The sequence below is a fragment of the Conger conger genome, chromosome 2 (assembly GCF_963514075.1).
Source record: "Conger conger chromosome 2, fConCon1.1, whole genome shotgun sequence".
Taxonomy (NCBI): Eukaryota; Metazoa; Chordata; class Actinopteri; order Anguilliformes; family Congridae; genus Conger; species Conger conger.
In genome coordinates, this window is record NC_083761.1 from 41,262,983 (window position 1) to 41,283,261 (window position 20,279).

Below are 20,279 nucleotides of genomic sequence, written 5' to 3' on the forward strand. Positions count from 1 at the left end.
GAATGTGTAAATATGTAGTTTGAAACATTGAGAGCGCTTTTGTAGCTTTCTCCTTCTTGCTGGAAATGAACCATCTTCATTCTGAAATCCTTGGACAACTGTTTAGAGAAACCCATGGTTGTTAACACCAGAAAAAAACGAGTTACTTCAGAATAAAAAGTTCAGCCCTGGAATTATACTCACCTGACTCATTGAAGCCCTAAATTTGAGCTTTAAAAAGGTTTGCAAACTCTAAAGAATTTGAATGGACATGAACAGGTTTGAAAGGATGGCAGAGGGAAAAGTGCAGTGGAGGAGGGGTGTAATTAATCTTGCACAATATTGACTCCCTGCTCAAGATCCTTCAGACCCCAATATAGCTTCCCCCTCTTAATGTTTAATGCTACTATTGATTTCCTGGCTGCCACTGAAATAATATAATGAGCTACCACCATGTTGATATTCATCCAAAGAGATGGAATAGAGTTGGGATGGAGAGGAATTATCTTATCTTTATGAGATATAGCACCAGTACACTGGATTGCCATATATATATTTTTAACTTACCAATTTGTTGTCTGAGCCTGTCTTTGTTAGACTGGCCTGGTAGTATATATTAGGTACACCAAGACACTTAGAGCCATTCTCCCTGCAAGCTCCCATTTCCTAACTACCAGTGTATTCTGAGCTCTGCTGTACATCATTGGCTAACAGGGAGTTTCCTGGACATCAGAACACCTTATTAAGTACAGATGTGCAAGGCTAGCACTGGGTAATCTGACTATTAACAATCTAGGCCAGCTACAAAAACAAGTTCACACACAGCCATCCTGGCTGAAAACAATGATAGCACTGTACTGATTAATCCCACCGCCATTTGTGATAACACTGCATGCTTATTGGTTTACTTCTTGCCCCTTTTGGGGACTAGACATTGCTCAATACTAGGCTGCCCTGTTATTTTTGCATCTCCTTTCACTCCATCGGCTGTCTCGGTTTCTGCATTGGTCTACCCCTTCTCTTGACAGGAAAATTTAAGAGCAGACATCCTTGGCTGGTTTGTGTTAAGCACAACCCCCTCCCCCCTCCCCGCTCTCTGTAATAAAACACACACTACTGCCCATTAAGCATTGCTCTAAGGCCCTCCATCTCATGAATGGAGATTCCCTACGATCTGCTCCAGTCAGTCCCTACACAACCAACCCATTCATAAAAACACGGTGTGTGTGTGTGTGTGTGCGCATCTTTCTTGTAGCACTACCCTGCTTTTACATTGCTGTTCATTTTTGTGAATAATAGAAAATGATACACTAGCATAAATCAGTACTCCTATATTCTCATCGGGTATTCCATAGATATATAAAATATGTTCTCCACGAAATTCAGGTGCTGCAGACAGTTGCATAGCAGCTGTTTTCTGTAAAGGTGAGAGCACCAAGACTGTACTGTTTGTTTTTAAGGACAAGAACATCATTAGAAATGAATCAACTGATTCAGCTTACTGTAGTTCAGCTGTTAGGAGCAGCAGAGCTCAACAACAAAAGGAGGGTGTGGTAAAACAGAAAAGGGGGTGGGGATTCCATGTCGTGGCTGTACACAAGGCAGCTGAGTCTCCAGCTAGAAACCACTGTAAATAGTGGTTTCACTGGAAGTGGTCCAGCCGCCCTCTCTTTCATCCCCTCTCTCTATCCTTCCTTCTCCCTCACTCTGGAAGCTGAATTTATAGCCACAACTTCCTATATAATTACAACAAGGCAGAATGCTCTAAACAGTCGACCACGATGTCCCTGTTGCTGGATTAGCTCACATCTTTGAACGCTTTGAGAAGGGTTCCAAGTGGAAACAGCTAGAGTGAGGAGAGTGTTGTAGTTAAGAGAGAGAAAGAGAGAGACGGAGAGAGAGAAAGAGAGATTTGTCCATGTGGGCTCAGTTTAATTTGAAGAGCTCAACAGAAACTAAGACTTGAAACAAAGGAACACATTACGCCGCATAGTGTCCTTCTTAATGAACTGGAAGAGAGGACAGTATGTCCACAGAATCCACCCCCCCTCCACCCGCACCCTAGCCTGCTGGGAACAGACAATAGGGCTTATCTAACAGCCCCATCCTGAATGAGGTGTCGTGCTTCTTGTGTCTGTCCCACAATCTCACACCTCATATGGCAAGAACAGAACCATTCAAGTTGATCGTGAAACTACTCTTCAAATGTCACTTCCTGCTTCCTGCTTCCACCATTTTGTCAATGTCAGATAAACCTCTCAGACTGCTGAGCCAGGTAGAGTGCAGTGGGGTCTGACTCGTGGACCGTTTGACTTTCCACCTCAAACAAACATGCATCAACAGTTCTAACAGCACTTTCAAAATGTGTTTCATAAGAAGGGAACCAATGTAAATTACTCTAAAAATCCATCTTAACAGCTAGACATTTGTAGGGCATACATAGAATACAATGTGAAGCATAAGAATAGGCAGACATGACAGTTAAAGGTTCAGGGAATTGGATCTGTCAGCTCTCTTTCTTCTCATAGTGCAAGTCAAGTAATATGGGACCATTGGTTTGAAGCACAGAGTTCTTTACTTTCTATTTTTTATTCACTCAAGGGCTGGAAATAATCACCTCACAATTCAATATATATATATATATATATATATATTTTTTTTTTTTTTTCATTGCACTATTCCCAAACATTCATACATCAGCAATTCCATAATTGATTATGGAGAACAGCCTATAGGCGAGCTTACTGAAAGCTTGAAAGTACAGCCAACAGAAAAAACACATTGACTTCTTCTGTTCAAATATGACTTATTAGACTGCCATCTAGTTGAGTGTTTTATGTTATATTCTGGGCTGGGTTCATGTAGTAAATTAACATGGTTCTGGCAGGCAACAGAGAACAAGAAGCAAGCCCCCACCCCCAAACACACACATACATACATAAAGGCAGTATTTAAAAATGTTGAATTTTAGATTCTGAGTGGTGCATTCAGTCGAGGCACACATTCCTGGTACTGTGAGGTACCCTACAGTCAGATTGTCTAGGAAGAGATTGGCAATTGACACCAGGCCTGTCTAGTGGATATGCGAGGCCCTGTGTAAGCCTTTATCGTGACGCACTCCATACAGTACATGCACAATACATTATAGTTCATGCGTTCATGATGTTCCCCCTCCACTGTAGCCAACCCTACACTGATAGATAATAGTAAAAATAGAATGCTATAGTTACTTATTTTGATTATCCTACAACTATATTTATTAGATTTTTGGATTTATAAAGTAGTCATACCCCACACTGAATAAACGCATGCTATTCAGTGGCGGCTGATGAGCTGATCATAGACAGGGCGGGAAAATTCACTTTAAATTGTCTCACCCTGTTTTCATTATTTGAGTCAAAGTGTGTCAAAGACCAGAAACATTAGAAAGGAAGTACACTTTTTTCTTCACATTATGTTACGGAGATATTCAATTATGAACTCTAAATAATGTATAATAAATTCAATTGAGAAAATCAGTTTTAATCACTAAGTGCACTAAACAAATCAGATTTAGCTTTGTCACACTGTCATTGCAACACTTCTCAATTCCACATCTAAAATGAAATTAAGCACTGGGTCTTCCTGAGTGTGGGCTCTACCTCCTGGTCTTTAGTTCCCAGGCATGTTGCTGTAATAGAGCACTTGCTACTGAGAGCTGAAATATGGTGCTCCAACTAAGCAGAATGTGAACATCTCACCCCTGTTACCTGATCACTGTTATCTATAATAGGAAGGCAACGATCACTGGTATCCATCTAAATGAGATCATGCTGAATTTCCCCTGAAAATGCACATTATTACATGTCCAGCCAGTGAGCTAGACAGGATGTGCCAGCATGATGCAATGCCCTTCAGACAAAGTTGTGCCTCTCTTCCACTTCCCCATGGTGTCAGATAACAAATGGGAACCAATGCAGTTTAAAGGCCCGGACACACCAAACCGACGGTCGGCCGTCGGACGTCGGTGGCGCCCTGTCGGCCGAGTCTTTCCGGTGTGTCCCGCACGCCGACACTCCGTAGGCGTGTTTTGGAGGGCTCCGACGCCGATTCAACATGTTGAATCTGCGTCGGAGCCCCCGGAGCCGTCGATGAGAGAGAGCTCTCTGATTGGCTGTCCAGCTAGCAAATCAGTGCACGAGAAGAGAAACGGAAGCGACGAAAGCAAGCCATTCCAAAGTTACTATCACTACCAGACATAATTTTTGATTAGTATTACTAAATAGCGAGAGAACGAGGAAATTGCTGCAAACTGTTTGTTGTGAGCGAGACAATGGCTGCTTCTAGGTCCAACGCAATGCAAACGCATTCCCCGGTCTTCCGGTTTCCATTTTTTGAAAGACAAATACAGACTACCGCCACCTGCTGGTGTGGAGAGTTATTGCCTCTCACGCAGGCGCAGAACGTACGTGCAACTCGGCCGTCGGCGGACCGTCGTTGCGGTGTGTTCGGCACAGCCAACATTAACGACGCGCATCGACGCGAAGCGATCTTTGTCGGCGCTCCGCGGCCGACCGTCGGTTTGGTGTGTCCGGGCCTTAAGGAGCATCACCTGATTCAACAGCTCTTTCACATAATTTGTATACAAGTTAAAACCATGGCTTAGATTTGAAATGAACAGCAAGAAAGATGGGACAAAATGAGTCATGCAAACTGATTTTAGGTTTTGGAACAATCTATGCTGCATCGACACACATTTATATAATGTGCATATACACTGTATATACTAGGCACGGGTATGGTTAATCGTTTAACAGGTTCACTGAAATGGACACTTGATCGAAACGGGCAACGTCAAAACCAGTTTTTTTGTTTTTTTTAACTGATTAAATCCTGCATTATAGCATTTTTTTTTTACGTTTATAAAATGTTGTGGGTAGGCTAACGAAGACTCAGTCAGACAGTTAGCTCACGATATTCCAAACAGTGCAAATTTCACAACAAATAAATACAAAATTACTTTCAGATCAGCTTTGGTTTTCGTGTGTGTAAAGTGAAATTCCTTCCGTTTTCATAAAACTTATGTGATCCATTTCAGCATATATTGACATGGTAATGGCGCACCCCTGTGACAGTGTGGTGGAGAAGCTGTTGCTAACAAGAGACTAATTCATTCATTATCCTAACCGGCTTATCTCGAACAGGGTCGCAGGGGGGCTGGAGCCTATCCCAGCATACATTGGGCAAAAGGCAGGAATACACCCTGGACTGGTCACCAGTCCATCACAGGGCACACACACCATTCACTCACACACTCATACACTCATACCCACAGGCAATTTAGACTCTCCAATCAGCCTAACCTGCATGTCTTTGGACTGTGAGAGGAAACCCACGCGAACACAGGGAGAACATGCAAACTCCACACAGAGAGTTGCCAACCGAACCCAGAACCTCCGTGCTGTGAGGCGGCAGTGCTACCCACTGCCTCAATATAAATATGTTGCATCAAACTTATTTTAAAAACTACGTGATATAATTTGCGACAAAAACACCAGGACAAATCTCTAGGTGAAGGAAAATGATAGGGATCCTTGAAACGTTAAACACGAATGCGATTCAACCAGAAAGGAGCATATTGCACAGCACGTCACGTGTATACTTACTAAGGACATGATGCCTCTAAATTCTTTTAAGCTAAATGAAGGCTTTCTTGATCCCATGGAATTGTTAGAGCCAGAATATACCATCATGCAAGGCCATTACAGGTTGAGAAGGAACGGACTTCAGCAAAGATAAAGTTGGGAAGATAAAATCCAACTTTCCTACTGTATCCCAGACTTACTGTGTCGGACCGATTCTGGGCTGAAGTCAGCCGGTACCGGCAGATCCGGTCCGGTGTCACTTACTATCTGGCATGTAACTTTTTCCACTGACGGCTCACCTCCCTTACAATGGCAGCACAGGCTACATGACTGCAACATGTTGATGGATGGGAATTTAAAACAGCTGTGCAGCAAACTCACAACATAGACGAGAGGCACATGGACGAAAACACGGCAGCTCAACTGCTGAACACAAATCAGAAACGTATTGTTTGTACTGAGTTCAGTTTTAAGGGAAAAATGAAAACTTCAAGTGTTTCACAAGTTCAGTTTGGCAAGTGGTATTGCCAGCTTTCTTAAGACAAATAAGCCGAAACAACTGGATAGGAATTTGCTATTGCAGACCGGGGCTGGGAATTTGAGCTGCAATACCTAAAGAACTTAGTGTGACTGCAAAGCAACACAATACATTCAACATTCAAGTTTATTATTATTAGTTTATTTTTTATTTTTTTTAAACCAACTGGAAAATGTCCGCCATGATCGGCATGGTGTGCTCGTTCACAGCTTTTTATTTGTTTGAGAACAGCTTCCTTCTCACTCTAGTCTCACTCTCAACGGACATTTGGCAGTTCAGCCAATCTGCTATTGATATGCAAATTACCTGTGTGCACCTGTGATGTCACAATAGCCTCAGCACACCAGCTTGTAAATCAAAATATTTAAACAAGATGAAATCAGAATGTTTGTAAACAACGGTTGCTAAGATACTTCCGGGTGGCCACTCAGCCACAGAATGAAGTAACATTACTTAAAAATAGACTGAACCAGAACTATGTAAAAACCGTTAGCTAGTTAACTATATCATGTTGTGTTTGGGACTGTAATGCCAAATGAAATGCGACACACAGTGGATTGGGCTTTATCCGATCATTAAAAGGGAAGATAACCGAGTCCAACAGATTCTACAGTCTGTTTACAGGTGCTTGGCACAGTCAATGACAGCTGACACAGAGATGCCCGATATAAGTTTCAGAGTGTCAGAAACAGGGGGGGAAAAAACTAAAAACAAAACCAGAACATGTAATTGTATTGCTCATGTCCTTCACAAACATTTTTGGCAGCTAACGTTAGCTTATAAACACCAGATCGTTGCAGCTACAGGGCGGCCTGTAGCGTAGTGGTTAAGGTACATGACTGGGACCCACTGGATCGATCCCCGGTGTAGCCACAATAAGATCCGCACAGCCATTGGGCCCTTGAGCAAGTCCCTTATCCCTGCATTGCTCCAGGGGAGGATTGTCTCCTGCTTAGTGTAATCAACTGTACGGCACTCTGGATAAGAGCATCTGCCAAATGCCAATAATGTAAATGTAAACCAGATGCTCATTGGCGGCTGTACAGAGAACCATTGGGATGATAACTTTACAAACATGAAACATTAAACATTAAATTGTAAAACTAGATCGCTAGATAGCTAGTTTTGGTCGTAATGTTACAATTATAGGGTTTCCAATAACGCTAGCTAGCTAGTTTGCACTGGTTATTCATGTTAATGATGTTAGCTAACTAATGTTAGGGGAGCTGCTGACATCTATCATTAACGTTACATTAGCTAGCATCATATAAAACATATAAATAAAACAATTTAGTTCAGTTTTCATCAATTATTTTTATATTCCAACATTGACTTGTTTGTAGCTTGGTTAAAATACACAGAAAACACTGCCCGCTATTCACAGTCCTCAACCTTATCCACTTGTTCTTTGCTGTTGTGACGTCATGGTGATTTCATCTATAGTATAGCATTAGTAGCAATAGTCCACCCAAACGAGCAACCAGATGTCTTAAAACCAGCCGAAACCCTTAGGAAAAAGCACAAAATGGTCTATTAGATGGCAACTCTGTCTACAGGCAGCCGATGTTGTTCTGCGTCATTCCTTAGGTACTGTCCTACAGTTACATTATCTGTTGTTCAGCAAGTAGCCTATTGCTGAATATCTTGGTATTGATGTTTAGAGTTGTCATTTTGATCCAATCACCCCTTGTCAGTGTCATGCCTTCAACATATTTGGACTTATTTGGAATATATTTGGAAATATTACCAGTGAGTCATTTTTTGCCCATGGTTTTTTCCTGAAATGATGGCCCAGTTATTAATGTGTTTATACTGACTTTATTGTTTTGGCTGTGGCCCAGCCTACTGGAGCATGCTTGTACAGCCAATTATGGGAATTAATAATTAAATGTTGCCAGTTAACCAAACCATGAAATACTGAAAATGCCCATCCCTAGTATATACAGCATGTGTCTGTGTGTGCATACATGTGTGTTTGTGTTCACAAGACTAAGATAATGGAATCTGCAGTCTCCTTGACTTAATAAACAGAAGGGAACATTTTGTGGAGCACACCAGCAGTGCCTGGAACCTTGTATTCTTGTATTGATTCACAACAAAAAGAGACACTGGCAATTTCAGCCCTGTTGGAATATGCACTTTCATTTACCTACATTTTCTACACAAAAGAGGGTTTTTATATCTCTTACCTGTTTTCATGCCCTTTTAATTGAGCTTTTTAAGACACAAATAAGGAATCACATTATTCAGCCCAAACAACTGGACTTGGGAGAAACTCTAACTCTAACAGCCAGATTTACGTACATGAAACTCGCAGCAAAACGTGGCCTGACTAGGGTATCTTGGTGCGGTCGCAGTCTTTAAAGTCTTATTTTAGAAAGCTACAGCTCATTTCGTAATCATGAAGTCAGCGAATGGGACTGTCTACGAACCACATTTTGTGAAAGAGGCAGATCTTAAACAGCACAGTTAAAACACATGTTTAATGCTTTGAATATCTTCACTGCATGTGGCGTTTTGCATCGGCTTTGCAATCTGCATTGCATCGGCTTCCACATAAAAACCTTTCTAGTGGAGGACAAAATGTGTACATATTCCAGCTGCAGCGGCAATTGTCGTTTGAATTAAATGCAAGATGTAAAGCTGCAATGAGCTTGACCATTGCCGGGATCGAATTGAAACGTTGTGTCAGAGAATCCATGACATATTTAATTTCTCCCAGAAGTGCAATTATTCGTATAGCTGGTTGTTTGTCACAGAAGTATGTCATATGTGCCCCTGAAAATCGTTGCAAAAGGCTTAGTACATCTGGCCCAAGAGTTGATCATATATCAAGTGTTTCTTTTAAGAATGCTTTGACTTTGGTGGTGATTACTTTTGGTAAAATTCAGTCGCCACGCCCAACCCTCCAGCAGTTCCTCTCAGTCTTATCCACTCTCTCTCTTCCTTTTGGCTCAGGCTCACTGATTTTCATATACAGTAACACTCAAGGCTCTCAAACAACTGCAGGAGCTCTACTCACAGCTTTCTGAATGGAAGTCAGGGACAAACTGTTCATCGCTGTCGGGAACTTGAGCTGCAATCAGAGAAGGGGGAGAGACAGATAGTTATTGTCTCCATAAAGTGAGTGTGGACATTAAAAAACAGCATAAAAGAGGTTCAGGAATACAACTTCACAGAGGGGGAGGGGGACAGGGATTTTTAACAGGTGTTTTTAACAAAGACTCCATAAATCAAAGACTTCAGACCCAGCTTGGGTTACAGGGCTGAGCCCCCTGAATATCACTTCAATAGTGATATAACTTGGCTTTCTGGCCAGATGGTTGAAACACTGGCAGCAAAGCTTATACATAGGCTTGGATGCAGAGAATCAACAAACTTCTAAAAGTCTTTGCCCTGTAGGGTGGCCAAACAGAGATATATTTTCTGAGCTCCTATATTGCACTGTGGAATAATGTGTGCAATCCTGATACCTACTTGATTGAATCTAGGCGCTAATCATATAGTTATGGATACTGTAGGCCCCCTGCTTTTTCACAGCTGGTCTGCTCTGCAGTGAAGTGCTGGCTGATTGTATTTACAATGCCAAGCCCTATCCGAAACAGAAAACTAGCTGCTCTGGGCCTCTTGTCCTGCAGATATCCCATCAACCAGCCCGCAAATTTGTCTACGTATAGCAACCTTCCCCCTGAATCTCCAGTATGGTAGCACTTTCCACACACAGCCAATAACAAGGGAGGGAAGGAGGGAGGGGGCGAGCAGGTTGTATGGTGGAGCAGCAGGTTGTTAAATGCTGCTGAATTCTGCTCCATAATTTCCTGCACCGTCCTGAACTTTCTCATCTCCACACTTAACTCCACACCTAAGGTTCTGCCCCGTCTTCAGATCCATTATCTAGAAACCATTGGACATTAGAGTGCATCCACACCGATGCTTGTGCTCTCGGTGTGGAAACAGTGTGATATGTAAGCCACATGACGCCAACAGATGGCAGATAAATACGGTGCTGAAGAGCCAGCTGTCTGCAGAAAGCAGAAATGCATTTAAACTTTTCGAATCCCTTCACAAGTGCAATCTCTAAGAAACTAAATTCATTCAGGGAAATGTTCACTTACTCCATTGATGGCACTGCAGGAATATAGAAGCTAGTAAAATGAAAAACGCAGCCATGTTTTTAATACCTGTGGAGGTGCTCTAAACTCATCAATTCTTTCAGATTTAACAAACTTACTTACTCGGAATGGGGAAAAGAATAAATAAAGCTAGTCTGTGTTCATTAGTGCCCTTACCACTGTCGGAACAAAGAGGACATTTTTCAGGGCTTAGTAACTTGTATAAGTCCCCTTCCCATAAATCAATGCTAAGTAGTGACGGCCAGGGTTTTTTTGTGTGTGCATAAGATAGACCTCGATGAAGACATGTATGCAGTATTACAACAAAGGTTTCTGAGGGAAGTTGAACTATGTCACACAGCAACACTGTATCATGTGACTAATATAAAGACAGTGGAAAGTTACCAATATTCCTCCCATTTCTTTATTCTCAACAGTGGAAAAAGCAACTATGAGCTTGCATTAAAATAGACAGTAATGGACCTTTGTTAAGACATCCTGCACAGTGCTCTAAAATGTCTCACCTGTATTGTGTTCTGGTTAAAGAGACTTCTAGTGATTGGGGGCAGGGAGAAAGTTGGGTGAGAGGGCAGTTGAAGGTGGATGTGTTTAGCTTGGAGATGATTCAGTCTTTATTGTCTCAATATTGTTCACAAAGAATTCACTATGTTTACAGTGCTGTGCATACGTATTTGGACAGTGGCAGGTTTTTTTGTTGTTTTCATTGTAATCAGCTTTAATTTAATCCATATTGGGTGAACCGTGTAGTAATTACAACCCTTTTTATGCATAGTCCCCCCAGTCTTTAGGGACCAAAAGTAATTGGACACATGAACACAAACTGAAATAAAGTCATCATATCATTTTTTTGCCTATGTTTTTGATTGATTTATTCTGAATTTTCAGCCTAATGATAGCCGGCTTTACTGGCACTGACACGTCTTTGGTCCTGATGTTGAGAGACAATAAGAATCCAAATGGAACCTTTTGCTAGCTCTTTTATGCAGGAACTAACGATGAAGCGTAACATACCTGTCCAAGAAACATTTGAGCAGCCAATTGTGCAATTACTTTTGGTCCCCTAAAAACAATTCCTACACTCTTTTCCTAATATGGATGTAAAACCCTCAAATGAAAGCTACACATCTGCACTTTAACTTAATCATCATTGTTTTACTTCAAACTAAAAAAAAAAATATATATATGTCACCGTCCAAATACTTATGGACTGCAGTGTATGTCATCTCTCTGCCAAATCTTCAATTTTTTACTCATCTCAAACTGCATTTTTAGTGCAGCACTGCTGCTCTCTCGCGCTCGCGCTCGCGCTCTCTCTCTCTCTCTCTCTCTCTCTCTCTCTCTCTCTCACATACACAGACACACACACACACACGGTCATATTTATTTTCTCTCTCACCCATATACACAGGCAAGGTGCTGTTATTTTAAACTGTACCTTGCTGCTTATCACTTTAATGTGTCCCTGGAACAAATCCTGAATTAAATGCCTTGTCTCCCTGCCAGTTGTGCCAAATGTAATTACTGTACTCCAACTTGCACTTGTCAGTTTTCACATATGCTTCGAGCTTTTCTCTGAAACCCGTTCCATCTGTGATTCATACTGGATGGAAATTAGGCCTTTAGAAACATCAAATGTATATTCTCTAGAGCCCTATTACTCATATTATGGTCCCTGAGGGCCAAGAACAGCTGGTTTTCCACCCTCCCTTTACCTGGGAGTAAGGTGTGAAGAGAGTAACAGTAATTGTTCAGTTAACTTCTGAGGAGAAAATAAAACCATGGCCAGATTTGGGTATTCATGTTCTAGACTAGAGCAGGGGTGTCAAATCCTATCCCAAAGGGCCAATTTGGGTGCAGAGATTATTGTTTTACCCGAGCACTACAGCACCTAATTATACTCATCAAGGTCTTGAAGGTCATGATTAGTTCATTTAAAACAAATCAGGTTCTGTAGGGGCTAGGGCTAGGCTACATAAACAAACCTGCACCCACATCAGCCCTTTTCAGATAACCCTTTTTTAGAGGGTACAAGAGTTACAGACATTACACATACGCAGATGCACACCAAGAGCACAAAAGTATCCTCCATGCCATTTCAAATATTGTCTAAATTAATTTTGTTAATATTTTCAGTCGTTTTTATAAAAAACAATGAAACATAAAAAACTTAAAACAAAATGTGTGATATGCGGTGGGCATGCTTCCAATAGCAACAGAGTTCACTGTGATTCCTGTGGCAGGAATGTGCATTAGCTCAAAAATCCATAGCTTAGTTATTTAGATAGATTAAGTCAGACTTGAAATTCTGGATGTATCAATGTAATGAATATAAATGCAATGTAAGAAATATAAAGCAATTGAAACTGTGATAAACCAAAAACACCACATAACTGAACTGAAATACACTGCAACAACAGTATACAATCTCCATCTTGAATATTCTCAAAGAGGGCAGTCGCTTTAATATGAATTTTTGGCCACACATGGGAAGAGGAAATGGCTAAAGGAGTCCAAAATAAGCAAGGTCTGAACAGAAAGCCAGGAAAATGTAAATAGCACAGCTTCCGGATGTTTTTTTGTCTATTAATACCCATGCCCAATCTGAGCTTTTTATGGCCTTCATCCCTTTACTCTCCAGGCCAGTCTCTCCCACTGTGAAATCACCATCCTTGTTTGCTCATCCCAGTGCATGCGCAGATTAAATACAACTAAAGAGGCTTCACACAAAGCAATCTCTTATTCTGTGTGTGGTCAGAATCATTATGGTCGTGCAATTTCAACAATGGCATGAAAATGCAACAAACTGAAACCTTGCAGGAACTTAACACAGCCTTGTAGTCGTTATGCAAACATAACCACTGGGACGCAGGTGCACAAAGGGGGCTGGGTATTGTCTCATTTTGTTCATAGTTATTCTGAGGCATGGATGCTTAGCAACATTGAAATTCCCTCTTAAGAATTGTCAGGATATGACCACTTTCTAAGGCAGATCTACTGAGCTTTTGCACTTCACATATAGAGATTATGCATGGTTCAAAGTGGTCACTTTGATTCCCTATCATTTGGTGATTCCATTAGCAGTGGTGAGGATTTAAACCATGGATTAGTAGCCCTGTGGCACACCTTTCCACCTCGTGTGACCACCACCATTGGTATTGGCCCCAGGCAACACCTCAGCAAGCTCTCAGGACACAAAAAAACAAGCTCACCACAGAAACACAGATTTCCAAAGGCACTTGCTTGCTAGCACATTTCAAACCAGCATTTCTTCCAACAATAAGGGGCCATGCAGATCTTTTTTATTAAAATGTCATTTAACATTAACCCTTTGATCCAGTTTCCCAATTGGTATACTTGTAGGCTTAGTATATTGGTAGGCTTGCAGGGTATACTTGTAAGTGTTGAAACCGGCTCAGCACTTCCCACATACTGTTTTACTGAGCCGCCCAGAATACATTTCAAGCACCAAGCACCTGCAATACCAACCAGTCCAATAAAGTGGCATTTAACTCAACTGCTTTGCATTCTTCTCACTGCATCGACCAGCAGCTAGACTATTACAGCAACTCAAAAAACCAAAGACAAAAAATAAACAAATAAGAGCAAATACAGTCAAATATACTTCAGATTCTCAACAGTGATTTTGCAAATTCTGCCCAGTTGGCATACTGTAATATAATTTCAACATATTCTGTCTTCCTTCTAATTTTCCCGGAGGGATAGAATACGACTTTGGCTGTTTTTGAGAGAAAGAAGCTGATATCTGTCATGCCAGCTTAAAAAAACCCAATAAATCACTGACTTGTTTTGACTTGCCTGAAACTGAAACTGTCGGATTCATTTCAGAATTGCGTTAATAACAGAGAGTGAGTGCCTTTTACTTGCCTGTGTCTGACAGTGCTGACTGCACTGCACCCAGCACCATTCTTAGCTCAGACTGTATCTGCATATGTGCCTGTGTTTTAACACTATGGAACAGGAACACTTTGTTGAGCTTTGAGATTCACATCAGCACAAGAGAGTATCTGTAGTGTGCGTGGGTAGGTGTGAGTTTCCTTCATTTGGAGTACCTTCAATGGCTTTTTTAAACTATAGAAAACCTGGGAGGAGCCTGAAAGACAAGCCAGGGCAGGTTCTTGATCTTCTCCATTGAGAACTTTCCTGTGGCTTCACTCTCACAATATATGTTTTTTTCCACTCAAACCCTGGTATTATGATGCTTATTTGTAGCAGTTCTACAACACAGTTGTGTTTACAGTGCTACTGAATCACACATAACCACAACTGTGCAGTAATATGACCTTTAATTAAACCAACAGGAAACAAGTTCCAGATTCATCAAGAAGATAACAACCTTGCTCAATTATCAGTTCTTCTTTTCCTATATATGATAAGATGGTGGTTATGGAGGCTATGGTTCCCAAACTGTTGAACAGTAGGTTGGAGCCACTGATGGTTAATGATTATGTGTTTGGTACAATGGGAAATTAATTATTGAATAACCAGATATACTCATGTGATGCTTTGCAGCAAAAATGTGATGGTACTGGCTCTATTAATTTATACAGTGACCACTTTATTAGGCATTTATTAGACTTTTAGACTTGTTGGTCTTCTGCTGCTGTAGCCCCACTTAAAGATTTGATGTGTTGTGTGTTCAGAGGTGCTCTTTTGCCTACCACTGTTGTAACATGTGGTTATTTGCACTACTGCCGCTTAAACCAGTCTGGTCATTCTCCTATGACTTCTCATTAACAAGCCATGTTTCCCCACAGAACTTTTTCTCTGTAAACTCTAGACTGCTGTGCATGAAAGTCCCAGGAGATGAGCAGTTTCCGAGACTCAAACCACCCCATCTTGCCCATTCCAGAGTCTCTTAGATGTGACTTCTTCCCATTCTGATATTTGGTCTGAATAATAAGTGAACCTCTTGACCACGTCTGCATGCTTTTATGCATTGTGTAACTGCCACATGATTAGATATTTGCACTAAAAAATTGGTGTTCAGGTCTACCTAATGAAGTGGTCACAGAATGTATTTACATAACAGGAAGATTTTTTTTAAACTGTGACAGCTTCCTGTATAATCCTGTATAATGGATCATGAAATAAACTGAAGGAGAGCCTCAAAGCTTTACAGTCATATTTAGCCCTGTAAATGATTATTAAGATGGATTTGGTAATGATTCATCACCAACACTAAATTAGCAGAGGGTAAATTCCAATTTACACTGCATTTTATTCTTTCCGACTCCACTACCCCCAACCGCCATATAATGACTTTTGCTTGGCAAATTTCTGCTCCACGAAAACACCCCCATTCTGGTTTATTTTTGGCCTCTGTAATTTTTGGCTTACCCACATAATTTGTGAATTTAATGAATTAAATGAATTACAATATAAAGACACAAATCTGTCTTTGTCCTCGGCACTTGACTGTCTTGAATATTTAATTTTTAACAAAATATGGATCTGGACTAAAGGTTTCTTAACAAATACCTGATTTAAGCTGTCTATGTCAGAAATGTGTTGCTGGATATATGTCTGTGCTGATGAAAAAAACATTTACACACACTTAAACACATTCCTTCCCCCAATTTGAGTTCAGATTCAAGACATGTCACATACTGGCCAATGCTCCAATGAACTACACAGAGGGTGACATGACCAGGTCTGCAATGCAGGGTAAAATGCTAAAATGCAATCTTGGATCAAAATATAGAAATAATGGCATGAAAGCAGGAAGCTGAGCTAATCGACTCCCAGAGTTCATTCCGGTACTGCGAAGAAAAATAAAAAATAAAAATAAAAATCCTCTTTTATGGTTTGTAATCCAGTTTCTGCATTGAAAATGTGCTCCCTTTCCGCTACAACCCTCTGGCAACTTCCACATTTATTACATCAGGCTGATTCACACTAGGCCGCTCTCTTTCCATCCGTACTGAAACCAAATTATATTTCAGGGTCACCATTCCAACCGCTGTAGCTCCAACACAAGAAAATGAAATACATTTTTGATAACTCACCGAGAAGTCCTAAAAATGTCCTTAGTGAATCAGTTTTCCAAATGTTGCATTTTTACGCTCAAGATATTATCAAAAGCTGAATCATATTTATTTATTTGCAGAATCTGAAATGGAACGTTCACAGTTCCAGGTTCACGCAATGTGTCAATTCAACACAGAACAGTGCCGATACAGCACTTTGAACACAATGACATTCGTACCACAGACATGCCCGTTATCTCATCATTCAAAAAGCAGAAACCCAATTCCTATTAAAAATACTATTGTATCCAAAAAGATGAAAGTACTGGTCATGGACATGATTGTAATAATGCAGTGACAGTTACTTGGAAATATTTATTTTGAAATACAAGGTCTAAACTATGCGTTATAGGCCTATCAAATTTGAAGTAAAAAATCAAGTCATTGCACATTCCAATCTATTCAACTAGAACCATTCAGTTATCTGAATAAGTAAACTTGAAGGACCAAGAAAACAGAAGGTTTTGATGCCTCACCTTCTGTGAGCCACGTTTCCTGAAGTTGGCTTAAATCCTGAAATAGATCTAAGGAAAAGAAAGACCAAAATTAATACGACTGTGTCATCAGATGTAGCCCATTCTTGACTAAAGCATTTCTTGACTACAGGCATAACAATAAAAATGCTCGAAGCGCAGTTTGGCGTCCAGGATTGTTGCCAATTAATTTTACAGTATACTTCAATTTATGTCAATATGTCAGTCATTTCGACATCAATGGCCTACTTAAATAGCAACTTTGTACAGAAAAATGCAGTCGAATAATATGTTTCACTTTACCTTCAGATTCCTGAGGCGGTAATTCCGTATCCACGTATTTCCGTTTTGTCGACATCAATAGCCTATTTAAGGGCCCATTTCCTTGCGACGTCTTCAAAATATTGGAACAGTTAATAATTGGCAAATATTTACTATTCAATAATTACAGTCGAAACAGCCAATGACATTATAAGAAGCAATTAGGCTACACGATCAAAACCAAGTATAATTATTCCGTTGTATTGATGTCTGTGTAAACATTTACTGTAATTTAAACTTGCTGTATTAATGATTTTGTAATACATTAACATGTTACAATAACAAAACATTAGAGCATCGCCAGTTTGATATCATTATAGCCTATATGAAACAATACTTATTTAGAATAATCTGCACAAAATTTAGATATAGGCTACGGAGTTGAGTTAGATTTTTTTGAACATAACTATGCTTAAACTGCAACAAAACCCGATAAGATCGTTCGCTTGCCGAAAAGAAAATCTAACATAGTTTAGGCTAATGCTTCGAATCAATCCCGAACAAAGCCGATCGCACGTAAAAGCAAGACAACCACGAGAGAAAATATCTAGAAGTGTTAAAAGAAAGATTTATATAAACTTACGTTGGATAAAGTGTAAGGCACTTGCTGATCCAAATATCCGTCCATATTATAATCCATCCGTTAACCGTTTGTGGTCATTTAGGCTGAAATCCACGCACCTTGTTACAGAGAGAGCAGAACGACACAGACAGGAGCAGTTGTGAATGGGAAAGCTAGAAAGCTGCATACGTAATGAGCTCCATTCACAAAAAAATGCAGAGAAGACGAGGCAGCGCAAGCGATTAGCCTACAGTATAAACTTTTTTGCAAACTTTTAACACATGGAAAGAACACTTAACACGATCTTTTAACTTTTCGCTTTTTTGACCATATTTTAACCGCCAGTTTAATCACAAATCACCTAGTTCATACACTACGCTTTTAAAACAACAATACAGGTATATTTGGGCTCATTTGAACCATACGCTGTTGGTATTAAGTCGATTATTTTTACACGACGAAAGAAATGTTGACTTTAAATCAAGGTTGTTTCCTAAAAGTAGAAACAGAGTATAGTGGTAGTGTAATCGTCATGTTGCGTGTCTACAAATACGAGTTGTGGTTTTGTCAGTTATTATAGAGAATAACTCTACTTTAGGCTACACCTCACCTTGTTTTTCTACTTAATTTAGCAATTTGCACTGTTCTATAAGCAGTTCAAAGTACCGTCGTATCTAATATATATATATATATATATATATATATATATATATATATATATATATATATACCCTTAAACAATAGCGTTGATGAAAATAATTTCCAGACTTGTTTTTCTTGCTCTCAGACAGTTGTTTGCCTGGGGAGCTACTGATTGGTGGATTTCTTCTTTGAATGGCTCAGAATTCTTTCTTTGTGGTAATGAATGACCTGACTCTGTGAATGAAATCTCGGTTCCCTGTGCAAACCAATCATTTGCAAGATGTTCGGCGGGGCATGGCAACAGTGGGTGGAGCTGCAATAGGGGAGTCCAATCAGGACTTCTGGCCCCCACAATCTTCGTCCGAGGTTTTCCCAGTTGTTTTTCATTCACAAAAAGAGGAACTCTTCCATTCATAAAAAACACCGACCATCGACAAAGATATTTTATGAATTAGCCGTCCTTGGGAAATTTCGTGCACATTCATACAGTATATGTCAACTATACTGTATGTTCAGAAGTATCTTTAATTGTTGAATTTATTACCACCCTTACCAATGCAAAGTTGTTTCATTACCAATTAAATGGTTTTCATGGCCTTTGTTGAAACACACAACATATGACACCAGTAAATGACTGCATTACATGGAAATGTTAAGGGATAAAAGAAAATATGATTGAAACAATTTCAGATGGAACATTCTGACTGCAAACATTTTTCGAATTTTGTTGGGAAGTCAGCCCCCAATTTGCAGTCAGCCCTCCAGTTAGCTCGCTTGGCAACCTTAGCAAATTAAGTTACATTTTAGCAAGCTATCTAATTAGCTAACGTTATCTGAATGCAGGACAAATTTAGTCTGAATGAATGGTCATCAAACTATGGTGACTATGGACAGATGACCCCTATTTTATGACTTATGGTGGCTACACCGCGGCTTGAACCACCAACCTTCCGGGTCCCTGTAAAGCTTCTTAGCCAATAGGCTACAGGCTGCCCCAGTTGTTATGCTAAATACCTTGTTTGCAATAGTGAAGTAATTATAATAATGAATCAGAATGATGATTGAAGTACATCTATAGTAGCCTAAGCTAGCTGTCAGGGTCCTGATTCAGATCCATTCATTTTCTGAAACTCACCTAAATATAATGCTGATTGGACCAGTTTCACAGACACAGATTAAGCCAAATCCAAGAGTAAATTAAATTTTGAATGGAGATTCTCCATACAAAACTCACTTTAGTCCTGGACTAGGCTTAATCTCTGTCCATGACACTGATCCATAGAGTGAAAATTACGGCTGCACAGATTAATAGAATAAATAGTGTAATATCTGGTGAGATATTTCAGACCAAATGTCAGAATGGGGAAGAAATGTGAACTAAGTGACTTTGACCGTGGAATGATTGTTGGCACCATACAGGGTGGTTTGAGTATTTCAGAAATTGCTGATCTCCTCGGATTTTCACACACAACAGTCTCTAGGGTTTGCAGAGAATGGTGCGAAAAACAAAAAACATCCAGTGAGCAGCAGTTCTGCAGGCATATACTAGAGAGAGGTCAGAGCAGAAGGGCCAGACTGGTCGAAGCTGACAGGAAGGTAATAGTAATGCAAATAACCATGCATTACAACAATAGCATGCAGAAGAGCATCTCTGAACACACAACATGTCAAACCTTTAAGTGGATAGTGTACAGCAGCAGAAGACAAAGTCTAAAACATAAGTCAAAGAAATACCTAATAAAGTGCTCACTGAGTGTACACAGACCTTAGTGCAATGATAGAGCGAAGTTCCTCATTTGATCCCTGGCCCCTCTGGGCAAAAGTGTTGAGCAAGACAACTAATGCTTAATTTCTCCCGATAAGCTGGTTGGCTCCTTGCATGGCTGCCTTCAGCATGTTTGTGTATGTTTAAATGGGTGTAAGGTTCAATGGTGCGGTTTCTGGTAAGGAAGCCAGGCAA

At 40.2% G+C, this 20,279-nt stretch overlaps 1 protein-coding gene across 3 annotated transcripts in view; it reads right to left on the bottom strand.

Moving 5' to 3' along the window:
• The window catches only part of etv4 (ETS variant transcription factor 4), a 37,744-nt gene extending 19,234 nt beyond the window's left edge, over nucleotides 1–18,510 (bottom strand). The window contains exons 1-5 of one of the 3 annotated variants that reach the window (XM_061231144.1): nucleotides 18,409–18,510; nucleotides 17,699–17,796; nucleotides 17,098–17,188; nucleotides 16,798–16,845; nucleotides 9,164–9,217 (exon numbers count right to left, since the gene is read on the bottom strand). In XM_061231144.1, the coding sequence (XP_061087128.1) occupies nucleotides 9,164–9,217; nucleotides 16,798–16,845; nucleotides 17,098–17,188; nucleotides 17,699–17,755 (250 nt within the window). In that variant the 5' untranslated portion in view covers nucleotides 17,756–17,796; nucleotides 18,409–18,510. Of the gene's footprint in view, nucleotides 1–9,163; nucleotides 9,218–16,797; nucleotides 16,846–17,097; nucleotides 17,189–17,698; nucleotides 17,834–18,287; nucleotides 18,362–18,408 lie in introns of those variants that run through there. The other 2 variants (XM_061231141.1, XM_061231142.1) reach the window with 2 other exon arrangements.
• Between the last annotated feature and the right edge of the window lie 1,769 nt (nucleotides 18,511–20,279).